The sequence below is a fragment of the Drosophila albomicans genome, chromosome 3, assembly GCF_009650485.2.
Source record: "Drosophila albomicans strain 15112-1751.03 chromosome 3, ASM965048v2, whole genome shotgun sequence".
In the NCBI taxonomy this organism is placed as follows: domain Eukaryota; kingdom Metazoa; phylum Arthropoda; class Insecta; order Diptera; family Drosophilidae; genus Drosophila; species Drosophila albomicans.
In genome coordinates this window covers 2,816,676-2,832,400 of record NC_047629.2, presented here as the reverse complement: position 1 = coordinate 2,832,400, position 15,725 = coordinate 2,816,676, and the positions used below count along the sequence as shown (strand labels likewise).

General features: G+C 38.3%; 1 protein-coding gene across 21 annotated transcripts in view; it reads right to left on the bottom strand.

Annotated features, from left to right (window-relative positions):
• LOC117568316 (heterogeneous nuclear ribonucleoprotein L) overlaps nt 1–14,292 on the bottom strand; it is a 131,016-nt gene extending 116,724 nt beyond the window's left edge. For 3 of the 21 annotated variants that reach the window (XM_034248885.2, XM_034248875.2, XM_052005955.1), the window contains exons 1-2: nt 13,586–14,248; nt 10,291–11,034 (exon numbers count right to left, since the gene is read on the bottom strand). In XM_034248885.2, the coding sequence (XP_034104776.1) occupies nt 10,291–10,458 (168 nt within the window). In that variant the 5' untranslated portion in view covers nt 10,459–11,034; nt 13,586–14,248. Of the gene's footprint in view, nt 1–10,290; nt 11,035–12,419; nt 12,572–12,696; nt 12,878–13,585 lie in introns of those variants that run through there. The other 18 variants (XM_034248877.2, XM_034248879.2, XM_034248883.2 and 15 more) reach the window with 15 other exon arrangements.
• Nucleotides 14,293–15,725: the final 1,433 nt, after the last annotated feature.

Below are 15,725 nucleotides of genomic sequence, written 5' to 3'. Positions count from 1 at the left end.
TGTTACAAGTTGTTGTATCTAAAAGTTGGCACTAACTCTCTGCACATATGTACGCAGTGTATCTAGATACATTTTGTCTGCTCGCCGCTCCGCAAAATTTCATTAGTCAGCGGTTTAGCGTTCGGCGCAGCCAGTCAAAAAAATTAAAAACAAAAGGCAGCGAAAAGCCGAAAAAAAATAAAACAAAAATCAAATTGCGCCGCGCTGCCTAAGCAGAAAATTTCGATGAAATTTGAACGAAAAGGCGCCGCTTGGGCATTAAAACTATCTACAAGATACTTTTCATCAAAGAGCCAAACTAAAAGCTCATAATGCGTGCAAAACAGCAACAAAAAACTGGTGGGGGAGGGGGAGGGGGGCAAAAACTTTATGCTCCATTTTCAGTTGTTGAAGTGAGAATTGCTACGTCAAAAGGGAAGAAAGAAAGGAAGGGGAGAGCGGGGGCAGAGGGTGCGGTCTCTTTTGTTAGCTAGAGATATATTTCATGGTATTTCACTCACGAATTTCATTTGGAAAATATTAGAATTCTTTGAACGTATGATGAAATAGGAATAGGAAGCAAAAGAAACGCAACGCAACGAAAACGTGGCACAGCCAATAATCATAATAACAATAATACAGGCAGCAGGCACACAAAACTCTTGTAATGAGTCAAAGTGAAAATAAACTGGAACCTGGAGGAGACAGCGCGACAAGGGAGACGAAGTAAACAACAACAACAACGACGACAGCAACAGAAAAAAGCATGTCAAATGAAAAACTAATTGTAGCGTTGCGAATTAGGCAACCATCGAAGTTGGCAATAGAAGGAATGTAGGAAACAGAAAGAGAGAGAGTGAGATAGAGACAGAGAGAATACAGTCAACAGTCCGCCGACGGCAGTCGACAGCAGTTGGTGAAAAGGTCTATTTCTATGCAAGTCACGGCTGGGGCCGCAGGGTGTCCATAACATGGCTCACCTCCCCGCTTCCTCCTCCTCCCTCCTCCCTCCTCCCTCACTCACCTCCGGCAAGTCTGTAATTGACGCAAGTTTTTGGGGAGAAAAAAAGTGCATTGAAGGCAACACACACACACATACACAACTTTGTGTGTGCGTGGCATACTGAAAACAAAGCCAGTAAGAAAGCGAGTGTGCTCGACTGAGAGATACCCGCCAACCAGTTTCAATAAAAGCAAAATAGTGTGGTATTATCCTTAAAATATACCTGATTAATATACCGAAAATATACTGAAATGTACCAAAAGCAATATTTCCTATAACGATAAACGTCTAATTTAAAATATACTTTATTGTACAGAATATACCATAGTGTATATATACCAAAAGCAAAAAGTATATCAACATTCTACTACTTTCTAATGATACCATATTCAAAATATACCATGGCGTAAATATTCCAAAGTAATATTTTTTTATATCGAAAATCCAATATCTTCTAAATATACCATAAAATACAAAATATACCATAGTGTAAATATACCGAAAGCAATATTTCGTTAATCGATATTCTACTACTTTCAATTTATACATTGTAATAAATATACCATAGACAACAAAATATACCATAGTGTAACAAATATACTAGAGTGTGAAACAAAGCAACGACAGCTGGCACAGAGTTATCATACCCTTCCACACTATGGGTAGAGTATAGAAAAAAGGCAGCAGCTAAAAACAGTCAGGTAATAAAAACCGTTAGCAGTCGCTCGTAATTGGCATTTAAAAGTATGTCGCATGTCGCACACACCAAAAGGCGAACACACAAAACAAAACCCGATGAGCTGTGCTGCATGTGGAATGATTGAATGACTGAATGAAATGGACATGAAGATGTCACGGCCCAACTAGAAGAGCAAAAGGAAAAGGTAGTTGTATCTCAAAGATTGAGGGTGCCTAAGTTGGATGATGAGATGATGAGGACACTTCTTAAGGGTGAATTTGTGAACACGTTCAACGCTCAATGGGTCAATATTTCAATAGGTATTCGTGACATGGTCGCAGTGTAAACAACAAATTAATGAGTGCCCAGATCGCGTGCTAATTAAGCCCTTGATCACAGTTATTCTAGTCGAATAGTTGTCAAATATGAACACTGTAATCAGTGTATGCTAAGTACAGTTTATACTTGAAATAAGATTGATCTATCTCTGCGATTTCAGATACTTTCCGCAAATTTATTATTCGCAAAATGAATTCCTTTTATTGCACACAATAAATCGCAACATTAAATGCATTCATTGCCACACAGATTTAACGAATCAATTAAGTCTTTAAATCCACTCATTTTTTTAATAAATTTGTGAATATTTTCTTCATTTATCTGCGCAAACTTAATTGCAATTTGTGGCTGAGATAATAATGCAACAATTATTGCTTTAATTCATATATACTCGTATTTTAAGCTCCTCATAATTCAATTGCAAGGCACACATAACTCGAATTGAATCGAAATGAAAAACATGGAATATAATTGAATGCATTTCTGAACTTGACCTCAGCCGCAAAATGAATACAAAGCAGCAGCTCGTCGCGTCTTGAGCTTAAGCTGAAGTACTTCATGTTGTATCTCGAGACATAATTCAATGAGTTCCACATTTCTTGAAAATTGCACTTACCAACTACCTCATCACAAGATTTAGCAAGATTCGTCTCGTCTCTCTGATGTTTCTTATTCTCATTCTCATTCTCTTCCTCTTGCTCTCTCTCTAAAATATATTGCTTCATTAATGCAAGTAGATGACCTCGTTCAACTGTGTTCCATTTCGCAAGCAATTCGCTGCATTTTATCTGAGCTTTTTGCACACTTTCCTTTCGCAATATGCATGCGACAGATGCAGATGCAGATGCAAGTGCAGATACATTTGCACAGATGCAGATACAGATACACTGATGCAGAAACAACTGTATCTGGAGGAACAGCGAGAAACAATATATATGGCCACATGAGATGGCAAACGACAATGCGCCATATATCAAATTATATAAACGTGTACTTAAAAAACTACACTTCCGACCTTCGAGAGAGACCCAGCATGACATCCGGCAAATACACGACTCACTATAGATGTACACACAAATGTATCTAGATACATTCATGTATCTGTAGCTGTAGCAGTGTGGCAAGGCAATGCCTTGTAAGTAAATGACAAGCAAAAAAAAACGAAAAGAAAAAAAACGAAAGGAAAGAACAAAGCATAAAGAAAGCAGCGAGGGCTCGATTCGAATAGGCTGCTAAAAGGGGCTCCCCGTAGGAGAAAGGGGGTCAGGGTGACGGTGAGGAGCACAACTGCATAACACAGCGCGACATAAATTGAACTTTTTTTTTTTTTTTTTTTTGCTCAAACTTGTCGCGAACAAACATACGCCAAGAGAAATGTGAAAGAGCGAAGAAGAGGCGGCTCACTGTCATGTCATGAGAGAGTTGCTCTTCGACCCCTACACGCTCTTTCTCTCTGTTGTGTGTGTGTGTGTGTGTGTGTGTGTGTGTGTGTCGCTCCTCTCGTCGCTTAACACTTGAGGCACGATTCATAATTTGTTGTAATTGGAGTTTAAATCGTCGTCCCCTGCGTGGAGCAACTTGGCAGCTGTTTACTTATTTTTGGAAAATTCTTCTATTTGTTTAGATTACCAAGATTTGAGTGTGATTTTCTAGATAAACGAGCCAAGAGTAGTTCATTGAAATTCAAATTTGAGTAGTTCATTTTTGAGAACTACGTTCAGAGTCCAATCGGAAAATGCAAGTGCACATTCCAATCGGAATTATGGATATTTGTGGGAAGCAGTACAAGCAGTGTAAACAAGCAGTTGCTTTATTTCTCTATATATACTTTCAATACCAGAAATCTTTACATTTATATTTTTATTACATTCATTCTTTTGTTAAGCCTTTAAATATATTTTCCAATTTTATAGAATAATGGAAGACTAGAAGTTTAATTTCTTAAATTTTTATATGGAAAGTTATTGAAAGAATTTTAATAATTCAATGACGACTGACTATTAATTTTTGGGACACTCTTGCGAGCTGCACCTCTTGAGTTTCCGATACCTGTGCTGTTGACCGAAATATGAATAAAAATTCAATTTACAATTTGTGGCATCGAGCGGTAAAATGTCTATAATAAAGCTGTTGCCAGCATTGGAACAGAAACAACAAGCAACAGCTGCTAATTTCGAATGCCAGTCAGGCATGAAATTCATTTACTACTCGTACTTAAAGTGTGACCAAACCGACAGAACAAAACACAACACAGCACATGAAACAAACACAAAAAAAGAGTGAAAGAGAAAATGCAATCAAACATCGATACAAAGAGCAGAGCAATCAGTTGGTCATTTGAACAATTGGTCACAAAAATACGAGTACTCGATATATAAACACTGTCAGAGCGTAAGAGAAAAACAAACCGCAAATATAACGAGTTCGCTTTTAGGACTTTTTGCGGTCTACAATTCCAGCATTCATCCATTATTACAATCAAAGAAGAATTGCATGATATACGATACGATATGCCAGCTCGATTTTTGGCTCAATTCTTTGGGGAGCCACAAGTGGAGTGATGAGCCAACTGAGACTCAACTGTGGCTCAACAGCATTAACTTGGCCAAACACACACACACACACACACAGGCATTTGCTTAGTTTTCTTTTTTGGGGCCAGGCCAAGACAAGTGAATTTCGTACTCAATCTGTCTGAGTAAGACTTTTGTGCATTCATTCATAACATTTCGGAACGAACTTCAGCAATTTCAATTAGTTCAATTAGAAATGCAAAAGGACGCAATCCGTGTGTTCAATGTTTCTATGTGTGTGTGTTTAAGTGTGTACACACTGGCAGACAGAGTTGCCAACTGGTGCAACTGACAAACAACCCTCGCTGAAACATGCGAACACATGCTTACAACCCCGATAGAAAACTTTTGGCAATTAAAACTTTGGAATGAAAAGACAATAAAAATCAATTATTGTTAATAACAAGAGCAGCGCGGCAAAAGGCAACCAAAAAAGGTAACATTAAAGTCCGAGGTGCGATCGAAAAATAATTTAATTTTAACTCCAAAATGGTAATTAATTATTTATTTTTATTTCAGAATATTTTTGATTCTTAAAGAGGAAAATTCAGAGAATTTCATTATTTTAATTAACAGTTAATAAATATTAAACGCTTCTCTTGCCAAATTATATTTGAATTTGAATATTTCAATTTAATATCAGTAAAAATTTTAATTATCAGTTGAAAAATAAACGATTCTCTTGCCAAATTCAATTTCAGAATATTATTTTATGATTTTACAATTTTTTTTTAATTTCAAAATATCTTTTTAAATATCAAACAATAAATATTAACAATACAAAATGAACTAAAAATAAAATTCAAAATTGAATTAAAACTACTTTTTTTATATTTCAACTCTTTCACCTCGTATTTTAATATTAACTTAATCTTTAAAAGAATTTCAATAAATGAAAATTTTTTTTCAAAACTTTACTATTAAGAAGAATTCAATTCTTTTGACTGCATTCGTCAAGTATTTCAAGCATAAAACACATGATGTAAGCATCACAAATCAAAGTGTAATTTAACGTTTTGCATAAATTGTTGTCATACGAGAAGTGTAAGAACAACCCTCGTAAACAGCTTGCATAACAAATACCACCCCTATCCAATGATGGTCAAAAATGCAGCTTTGCGTACGTTGCCCGGACGACGCATTTAATTAACAGAGAGAAGAGCGAGTGGAGAGAAAGAGGCCGAAGGACACGACGACGGGTAGACGGAGGAGATGTCCAAAAGCTGATGCATTTCTGGCCACCATGCTATTAGGCCTTGGACGCATCATATTCAAAGGACCTTGCGGCAATGAAATGGGTTGAGTTGAGTTGAGTTGGGTGGTTGAGCAGAGTCAGGTAGCAAAAATGCATTCTGAACAAATGGGGAAAATTGTGAAAATTGTGAAAGGGGTTGCCTGGGTTGGGTTGGCATTTGAACCGCTGGCAACGACCTCGAGACGCACCACCGAAAAACGCACTCGGCAGTCGCGCAACGCGATAACTTTATCCGCGAGTGTGAGCAGCGGAGGATGGTCTAAGTTAAAGGATGAGAAAGGAGGAGGTTGAGGCTGATGAGTGCGATGATGATGAGGATGAGGATGGGATGCTGACTAAGCCCAGTCACGGGCATAGAGAATCCAGTGCTAATGCTGCCTCGGTCAAACGAATATGCAATCTATTTTTAACTGTCTGGCGGGGGCATCTGCCAGTCAGATTGAGAGCAGCGAACGCGAGGATGGGGGTGGGGAAGAACACAGAAGGAGGAGGAGGAGGGTTGTAGTAGTGTATCTATATGACGCTGCTTTGCCGGGGAGCATGCAAAATTTATTTGCCATGGCTGTTGATGCCACATCGCCGCGTGCGTCACGCGGCCAGACGCAACGGCGTCGTCACTGATGCCGCCAATGATGACGATGACGATACTGCTGCCTCTGTTGCTGCTGCTGATGTTATGCATTTTCGAGCAGACGCCTCTGGGAGGAGGGCATTGGAGTTTGTGTAGCTGTGGTCAGTGGGGAAAGAGGGTGGGGGGACTGAGTTGGGTGGCTTTGCTGTGGGTCTAACATGGCTGCAAATTGCATGCTGTGGTCAAAAATTGGTAGCTCCGGGCAGAATGCCTAACAATGCTGCAAGCTACTTTAATGAAATGCTATTGAAATGTTCGCTAACTAGACGCAACAGACTCAAAGAATGCGAACACTGCAAATAATTCCAATAATTTAATGCATTCAAAACAGTTTTATGAACAGTAAAAAAATACTAAAATATTTCCTTAATGTATTTATAAAATATAAATATTGACAATGAGAGAAATAGTCTTATGAAATAGTTAATTGCGAACAATGCTGTCCAAATATCTCCCATCGAATGTTATCAAGACATTATTCAAAACAGACTCAAATAATAGTCAAAGAAATATGAAAATATATATTTCCTTATCTGAGGAGAGGAAAATGAATTTGAATACTAAGACATAATAGATAATAATAGATTTTTTTTAGACTTTTTAGATTATTTTAAAAAAATTTTGAAGTAATGTAAGAAGTTTTATATATACGTAGTTTGAAAATATTTCCTTATCATGATATCTATTAAATTTCAGAATAGAATAAAAATAAACAACTTCGAATTTTCAACATATTCGAATTGAAGTTCTCGAAGTAACTGGAGTAAATCTTTAACTCTTGTATGAACCAGTTCAAAAATATATGTGTACATATATTGCAATGATTTATTAGATTGAGATGTAAACAAAATAAATTGATTTATTATTATAAGAATTATCAATTCATTATTTATACGAAAAACTTCTCTATTGAAATAGAAATGTTCTTGATTATTCTACAGAACAAAAATAGTTAAAAAAAAAATATTATTGTAGAATTTCTCTGAATTTTGTGCCTTTTTCAATTGCAAACGATATTATGAAATAATCAATACATTTTATCATATATATTTACCATTTTTCAATTGCTACTTCAGATGTAGGAAACAAAAATAAGATCCTTAGTTTTATTTAGTACAATATAAGTTTAAGTTGATCGGAAGTCGTTTTGCACTTGGCATCTTCCACCAAGAGGCATAATCTTTGCAGCTGGTGCGTGTTGATGCCACTTGGGGAAGATGCAAGGTGTAAGTCATGTAAAACGTTTAGCCTGCTGCAAGTGCAGTTAAGCGTGTTGAACTTTTTCATAAGTTTTTCATCTTTATTTTTTTTTCTTAGCGCATTCGCCGGTGCCCCAAGTGCACTTAATCACATGGAAGTGCCGGCCACCCAACTGTCATGGGAATGAGGATGGGGATGGGGATGGGGATGAGGATGGATTTGAGTTGGAGGCATGTGGCAGGTGTCCATGCAACCACTTTTGGCGACAGTCGTTTGTCGTTTGTCGCGCGTTGAGGTTCACGGCACGTACACAACGCGTTGGCCAGAGGCAACGGCAACGACAACGGCTTAAACGATGCCAAGTGGCAAGCGGCGTTAGCCTGGCCTGAACCTTAGCGTAGGCAAAAGGGCTAAAGCGCAACATGGCCAGAACCCTTCAAATGACGAGAAGATGCTGCTTCATGTGCTAATTGCGCTGTCAAGTCAAGTGTGCGTGTGTGTGTGTGTGTTGGTGTGAAAGAGAGAACGAAACAAGAGGCAGAAAGAGAGAGAGAGAGCGAGAGACGGAAGCAACAGCTCAAATGCCAAATGAGACACCCGCACACACACACATTTATGTCGTGAAGAGAATATTTGTTGCATACTTTGCGCGGCCGCAGCAGCAACATTTTCCGCTCTCGACAACAGGCAAGCCACCCAAAGAATTTCCCTTAACAACAACAATTGTCGCTGTTAAGCATTTTCCCATATTCATTTCGCATTTCGCATTTCACCCAAATCAATTCCAACTCAAATGTTCCGCGGCCCATTGAACACACACTCTGTCTCTCTCTCTTTCTCTCTCTCTCTCTGATTTTCTCTGCTCAAATTCTATTGTTTCTATTCCCAATTCTATTACGCTCGTTGTGATCCATTTTCAATGTGTTTTTTAGAAGCAAAAAAGCAGAATCGTTAGCGAAAAATGCCAAAAGGAAAAACAAACAGCATTTTATCGGCATGTAGAGATAAAGCGCCGGCAACAACAACATTGCAGCCGAAACAGAAACAGAAACAGAGACACATGCCACAGCCACAGCTACAGGCAGAGGCAGAGCCACAGCGAATGGCCAAAATCGATTTTTCCAACCCTCAACATGTGGCTGCAGCAAAACTGCGAGACTCTGCTCTGAACTCAGCGCGACTCTCTGTCTAGGCCCTGAGTTAAGTTCTGGTCTGAGGCTGTCTGAGTGCCCCAAATGGCGGCACAAAAACAACAAATGCAAAGACGGACGGAGACCAAAAATAACCAAAAAGCATTTGCAGACAGCATTTGCAAATCTATTTTCTACTCTTATACCATTTCCAGAATTTTAGTTTCATTTTATTAATATTTTAAAAAAAAGAGCATTGTAGTTTGATTATCTAATCAGAAAATATTTTTAAAAAATTACACATTCGTGTAAATTAGAAATATAAAAACACAAATTTATTATATGTATTTCCAAAATCAGTAAAATAACGAATTCCAGAACTCAGAACTATTAAAGACACAAAAGCAATTTTAATCAAGAAATCTTAAAGAATTAATACACATTTGGGAGTAATATGCAAAAGTTTCTTATAGAAAAGTTATATTTTCGAATTCAGGGAAATATTTCTTCCTCCTTAAACAGACCTGCATGAAATCGAATTCATATTGCAGTGAAATCCAAGTACTGTTGTTATTACTCTCGCTACTTGATAACCTTTAAGAGTCTCCTGCAAGCTGCACTTCAACCCCCGAAAAAAATAAAATGGAAAAAGGCCGAAAAACTTTTATCACAGAGTTTTTCTGGTACGTCATCCCCTTTTTGTTATCACATCAGGGGTGAACGTTAAAGTTTTGCCCCCACTGATTGAATAGACCAACTAAGGCAATAGATGGATGATATAAAATTTGTGTGCTTTTCAATATAACACTGATGGGGGTTGGCTCCCCGCATATTGCCTGCACTACACAACTTTCTCAGGTAATTAGATATTACGGGGTTGTTGACGTTCCCACAGAAGAAGAGAACAAAATAGCAGCATTTGCTCAGAGTTGCATGTGATTGTAAAATATTATTATATCTTGGAAGTTCTGATGGATGTTCATTTGATTACGTTCGATATAATATAATAGAAAATCAAAAGAAATCACTGTACTGAACTATTGGAGAGCTTTTCAGATTCCATACTCATAAATCAGTAATAACAATGTACCGAAACAATATCTGTGGAATATCTTCTATTTATACTGCTCTTAAATCAAAAATAAGTCACTCACAAACACCGGAAAGCGTTTCAAACTCAACACGTCAAATAGATGAGTTATACGATCACTGACACATTCAAAAAAACATACCCTGAAGGCCTTTCAATAAAATAATGGTAGTAATAGCATAGGACAAAAATACCAACTGATATAAAGATAGGATATGTATTGGATTCGAATAAAAATACCAATAATACTGCTTATCTCAGAACTGCAGGAAATCTTCACAGATTCCACACTCAAATGAACTGGGTGACACTCAAGAAAATACCATAACATTTAGCAAAAGGTGTTGACAGAAATTCCTAATGAACTGACGAGGGATCGATGTTTAGCGATATCTGAGAAATCGTACTCACCCTAGCATGCATGTTGACGTCGTTCTCTCCGGGCTGTTGAACGCCGGTGCGTATCTTTTTGTTCTGGGGTCCCTCGCTGACGACGATGGTGGCCCCGCCACCGCTGACACTGCTTCCTGCTACGGCACCACCGACTCCGCTGCCGTTGCTAGCACCGTTATAGGGCATTGTGGTCGCCGTGTTGAAATTGAGCGAAGCCTCCGTGTTGAACAGAGTTCTTTTCGTGAAAATCTTGATGGTGTCGGGCCGGAGCCTTGATTCACTTGTATAGAATAGAAGTTGGATTTCAATTGCACGTGGGTTGTTCTGGGTTGTTCAAATGTTAGACGTTGCACAAACGGATATGGCGACAAATCACGTTAATGCAAGACTATATGTGCTGTGTGTGTGTGAGAGAGTTGGTGTGAGATGTGTGTTCAAATGTGTGTGTGTTTTGGTAATATTTTATTTATGACGAAGGAACGTTGACACTAAGTTTGCACACGGGCACACGAGATGCGAGAACAAAACGATTGTTAAAATATCTTGGGGGAAAACGCGCGCGCTCGAGATTTTGATGCGTTGATACTCTTCACTGAATTCGAAGAGATTAACAAGTATTTGTTTAATGTCGCTTTCCAAATTGAACACTTTCTTTCAACTGGTGTGAAACGTTGCGTTTCAACTTTGTATTGCACTTTCAATTGGCGCCTTTGCAAAATTTTTATCGCTTAGGTTTCCTTTCTGTTTATTTTGTAGAATCAGCTGTAAAAAGAAAAAAAAGAGGTTATTAAAACACAAGTAATACTGCGAATTATCATCACTTAAAAGAGAAAATTCTTTATGCAAATTGCATTTCAATTGATTAAGTCGAAAACTTTCTAATGCAATCAAATGCGATAAACAAATATCAAATTGTCAAGTGTTGGTCGCAATCCCAAAAGTAAACTGAAAGTGACAATGCACATATTAACAGATCATTATTTTTAGTTATTTTTACTAAGGTTTATTTAAATTCATTTTTCTTTTGTGATAAAATCTTGATATATTGAATTTACTACAAATTTGATACCACATTGACTAAACTGCAAATTTAGCAGTCAATAAAAAACTTGTACTAAACACAATTGATCTAAATTATAATAAACAGAGCACTTGACTATTGTGGCTATCGCACATAAAGATATGCGCTCAATTAGACACTCAATTATCAACAATCATATCAATCATATCGATTGGACGATTCAATAGGCAAATTTAGACTTATCAGTGACCCCACAAAACAAAACAAAAATGGCGTCAATTCTGAAATATGCGCGATAAATTATCTAGTTTCGGAAATATGAATATACAACATATGGGAAGAAAATTAAGGCAAAGTTGTAATAATTATTTAAAAATATGAAAAGTGAAGGAACAACCCTCGAAAAAAGCGCCGGTAAAGCGACAACGTGCAAATAACGGAATATAGCCGAAATGTCAAAATAAAATGAAAGAACGCCGCAACAAAACGAACGGACGAATGACACCAACAGCAACAACAGCAAGCCAGAAGCAGAAGCAGCAGCAGCCGCCTCGTCACAATTGAAACAAAATGAGAATGGAACACGGCTAAACGCGTTTCGACTGTGTGGAAAATTCGCGTAGAAGTAAACTTGAAAAGTTGTTTCGTATATTCTCCAGTTTTTCGTTTATTATTTTTTTTTTTTTTTTGGCTGTTCTCGCAACCCTTAAGCGAAAATGGGAAAATACGAAATGTTAGAGAAGAAAACAGTCTGCCGTCGCCGTGACTGTTGCTGTTGATTCCTACGGCTTTTGTTTGTGGGGGCGCTTGTCAAATGCCGGGGGTTGATTTTTCATTAATGAAACAACGCTCTGGAAGGCAACACAAAACGGAAAGCGAACGAACTTTTTACACAGTCTGTCCGTCCGTCAGTCCGTTTTGTCCGTGCGCTTTTCTGGATTTTGTTTTTATATTCACGTCGCGCAACTGCTGATTGTTATTTTTCTTTTTTTTCTGCTTTCAGTGTTTCAGTTTTCATTTGGTTTTCTTTTTTGCCGTAGCGCGCTTTAAAATGGCGGCGACCATCAGTAGCAACAATAACAACAACAAACAATTTGCAATGAAGATATTATATTACTTTAATTACTTAGTTAAGCTTTCAATTTAGTTTAAACTGTTGAATTTGTTCAATTTGTTAAACACTTGATGTTTGCTTTATTTAAAATTTTGGCAATTATATTATGTGTTGCACATTTCTTTGGGGTTGAATGTTTTTAGGTTTAACTTTTTTTTTTTTTGATTTTTTGTCAGACCGATTGTTGCGAAAAGAAAACTGCACTCTGTAAATTTTCAACTGTCAATGGGCTTTGGGCCCATTTCGGATTTGACAAACCCGTCAAAACGGACAGACATCGCCTACTTACATTTGACAATTTAAACTGACAATTGACAATTTGGCGCTGTCAGGCGAATCTCATAAAAATAACACACACACGAACACGTTGCAAGCAGAAAACCACATAAACAAATGTGAACTTTTTTTTTGTTGAATTTGTTGTTATGTAGTTGAGAAGTTGTTGTATGCGATTTTCATCCGTTTATTGAAGACTTCTGCTGTTTTGTACACTTCGGCGCCGCGCTGGCGAATGACGGTCAAATAAGAAATGAAAACCTGTGAGAGCGTTGAAACGTCAACGGCAACGTCGGTCTCTTGGTATCGGTATCGGGTCTCGTGCTCGGGCGCACACACACGAAGCGTCGACGGCGGCAGCGACTGCGACTGCGGCAGTGGCAACCGCTAGGCAGCAAAAGAGAACGAGTACGCACGTCGCACAGGTAGCAGCCGCCAACAGCTGCACAGCACAGCACGCGCGTTCAATAGGGGTTGTTGCAATGCGAGAGCAACTGCAAACCGCGCGCGAGAGCAGAGAGAGTTAGAGAAAGAGAGTGTGTGTGCGCGAGAGCAAAACTAGCGAGAGAAAAAGTACCTTGTATGCTTTATTGTGCTGCCCTTTTTGTTTGGCTATTTCGTGGGTGGCGCGAGCAGCACCTACCGGTTACGTCTTGTTGTTGTTGTTGTTTCTACTGTCGCTGCGGCTGCGAAGCAAAACAGCAAAGCAAACGACGCGCTAAGAAAACTTTTTCGCAATTTTACAATGATTTTTTGCAATACACAATGCACACACTATTAAACAAAAACACAAGTACGTTCAATTACATATGTATCTAAGGAGCAAAACACTGTATACACACAAATTGTGCATGCAAGTAAAATAACACTTTCACCCATTAGGCGTCGGCTTTTCTTCTTACCTTTCTTGCTTTATTTTTGTTGTTAAGATTGTTTGATTTTGCATTTGTTGTTGTTATTGGTTGTTCGCTTTGAAATCTACACTTGATTGACAAAATGATTATTGTTTATTATTATTATTATACACTTATTTAGGGGATGTCTAAATTCGCATGCAAACACAATATATAATTTTTTATTATTATTTTTGTTGTTTAGTTGCTCTCTGGTGCGCTGCTATCGCGTCTCTGCTTCTTACTTCTCGGCGGCCCTTTTTAATACACAAACAAAACGAATGCGGCGGCCAGACAGAGAGGCATTGACAAATGACTGAGACAGACACTACAACAGCAGTGGGACCCAAAACACAGCGAGAGTAGTTATTGCGAGAACGAGAGCAGGAACAACCGAGTTGAGAGATTGTATATGTTCATATGTATGCGTGCCGTCGTCTGTTGAGTATGCGAGTATGCGTGAGTCAGTGAGTGAGTACGTTTTTAAGTATGTATATATGTACAGATGTACATACGTACGCTTGTCTGACGGACTGAATGCCTGCCTGCTGAGTGAATGTGAGCGTGTGTGTGTGTGACGTATACGTCAATGCGGCGGGGCGAGTGAGCACGCAATGGAAAAACTGGCGCGGCGACACAAACAACAACGACGACGCGCGGAAGTATTTAATTAAGCCAAAAAAGTATTTAATTTAAATTGATTCGGAATATGTATAGATGTATGTACATATGCAAAATGCACACATACGCACCTACAATGTACGTGAATAATTTTTTGCTTTCTGCGATATTGCACAATACACAAGCACAACAATAACAATAATACACAATTGCCGTCTCTCGTTGCTTTTGACTTTTTTATTTGTTGTTGTTTTTAGTTGGACTGATTTCGTGTGCGCTTTTCTGCTGCTACTGAAGGTTTTCAACCGTGCGCCACAGAGTCTCAATTCGTACTGAGAAAATGAGCGGCGAGTTCAGCGGTAAAAACACATTTGCCACATTGTGTGCGAGCAGTCCGGCATGTGTATATGCGCGCGTGTAATCGCTCTCTTTTACAAGCGTGCGCGCACCTCACACAGCCACAGCGAACATACACACACAAGCGCACAATGGTCATACGCATAAGCGCTCACCACACATCGGTACACGCACCACTCTGAACGCAAGTGCTGCCGCGTTCGCTGCTGCTGCTGGGAGAGTAACCAGAGCGAGCAAGTGAAATGTGCTTGCTCTCGCTCCCACTCTCCCACTCAGCGATGTAATGAGCGCGCCAGAGCACCGTTTTCAGTGTATATGTACGATTCGACATACAGATATATATGTATGTATGTAGATGCGTGGTTTGCGCTTGTGCGGCGTGTTGTTTTGTTGCTTGTGACTGGCAAAAACTGGGCACAGTGTGTAAAGCTCTGCGAAAATGTTGCACTTGTGGCAATAATTATTATTTTAATTTTAAAAAAATAATTAACTTCATACTTGATTACTGAATAATTCCTTTTTTAGATCACACAAATTTTGCTTTGTCACTGAATTTACATATAAGACTATTGGAGACCGCACAATTTTTTTTGTAACACGATTAATTTTATCGATAGTTTTTCTAATTGGCACTTTACATTTTGCACACGTTATGTAAAGAGCACATGCAATGCTGAATCTCTTAAACGAACGTTTCTCTTACATATTATCTCGCGCTCTCTTTCTCTCTCCCGTTCTCACCCACGCAGCTCATCAACTTTTGTTTGTTGACCGCTCTCAGCTCAACTCGTCTCGTTGCATTGTATGCAGTTTTGTTAACAGCGCTCTCTAGAGTATTGCTACTGTTAGTCTTAACATAATCAGCGATGCTGGAATGTAAACTGAATTTTATCGTTATTTTCAATTAAATTAAATTATTTAAGAACGTAATATTAAGAATGTTAGCTATTCTCGCACTACCGATAACATAACTAACATATTAATCTTTTCACAATATCTATCTATGCCATAAAAATTAAAATTATAAATGTTTTAACCTACAATTGAAAATAGAGGTAACGATCTAGTTCTCAATTGCTATTGCTCTTTTTAGATTTTATATTTTGTATGATTTCAAAGTTTGTAAAATAATAAAATAAAATAATTGGAACTGACATTGAAGTTTCCCAAT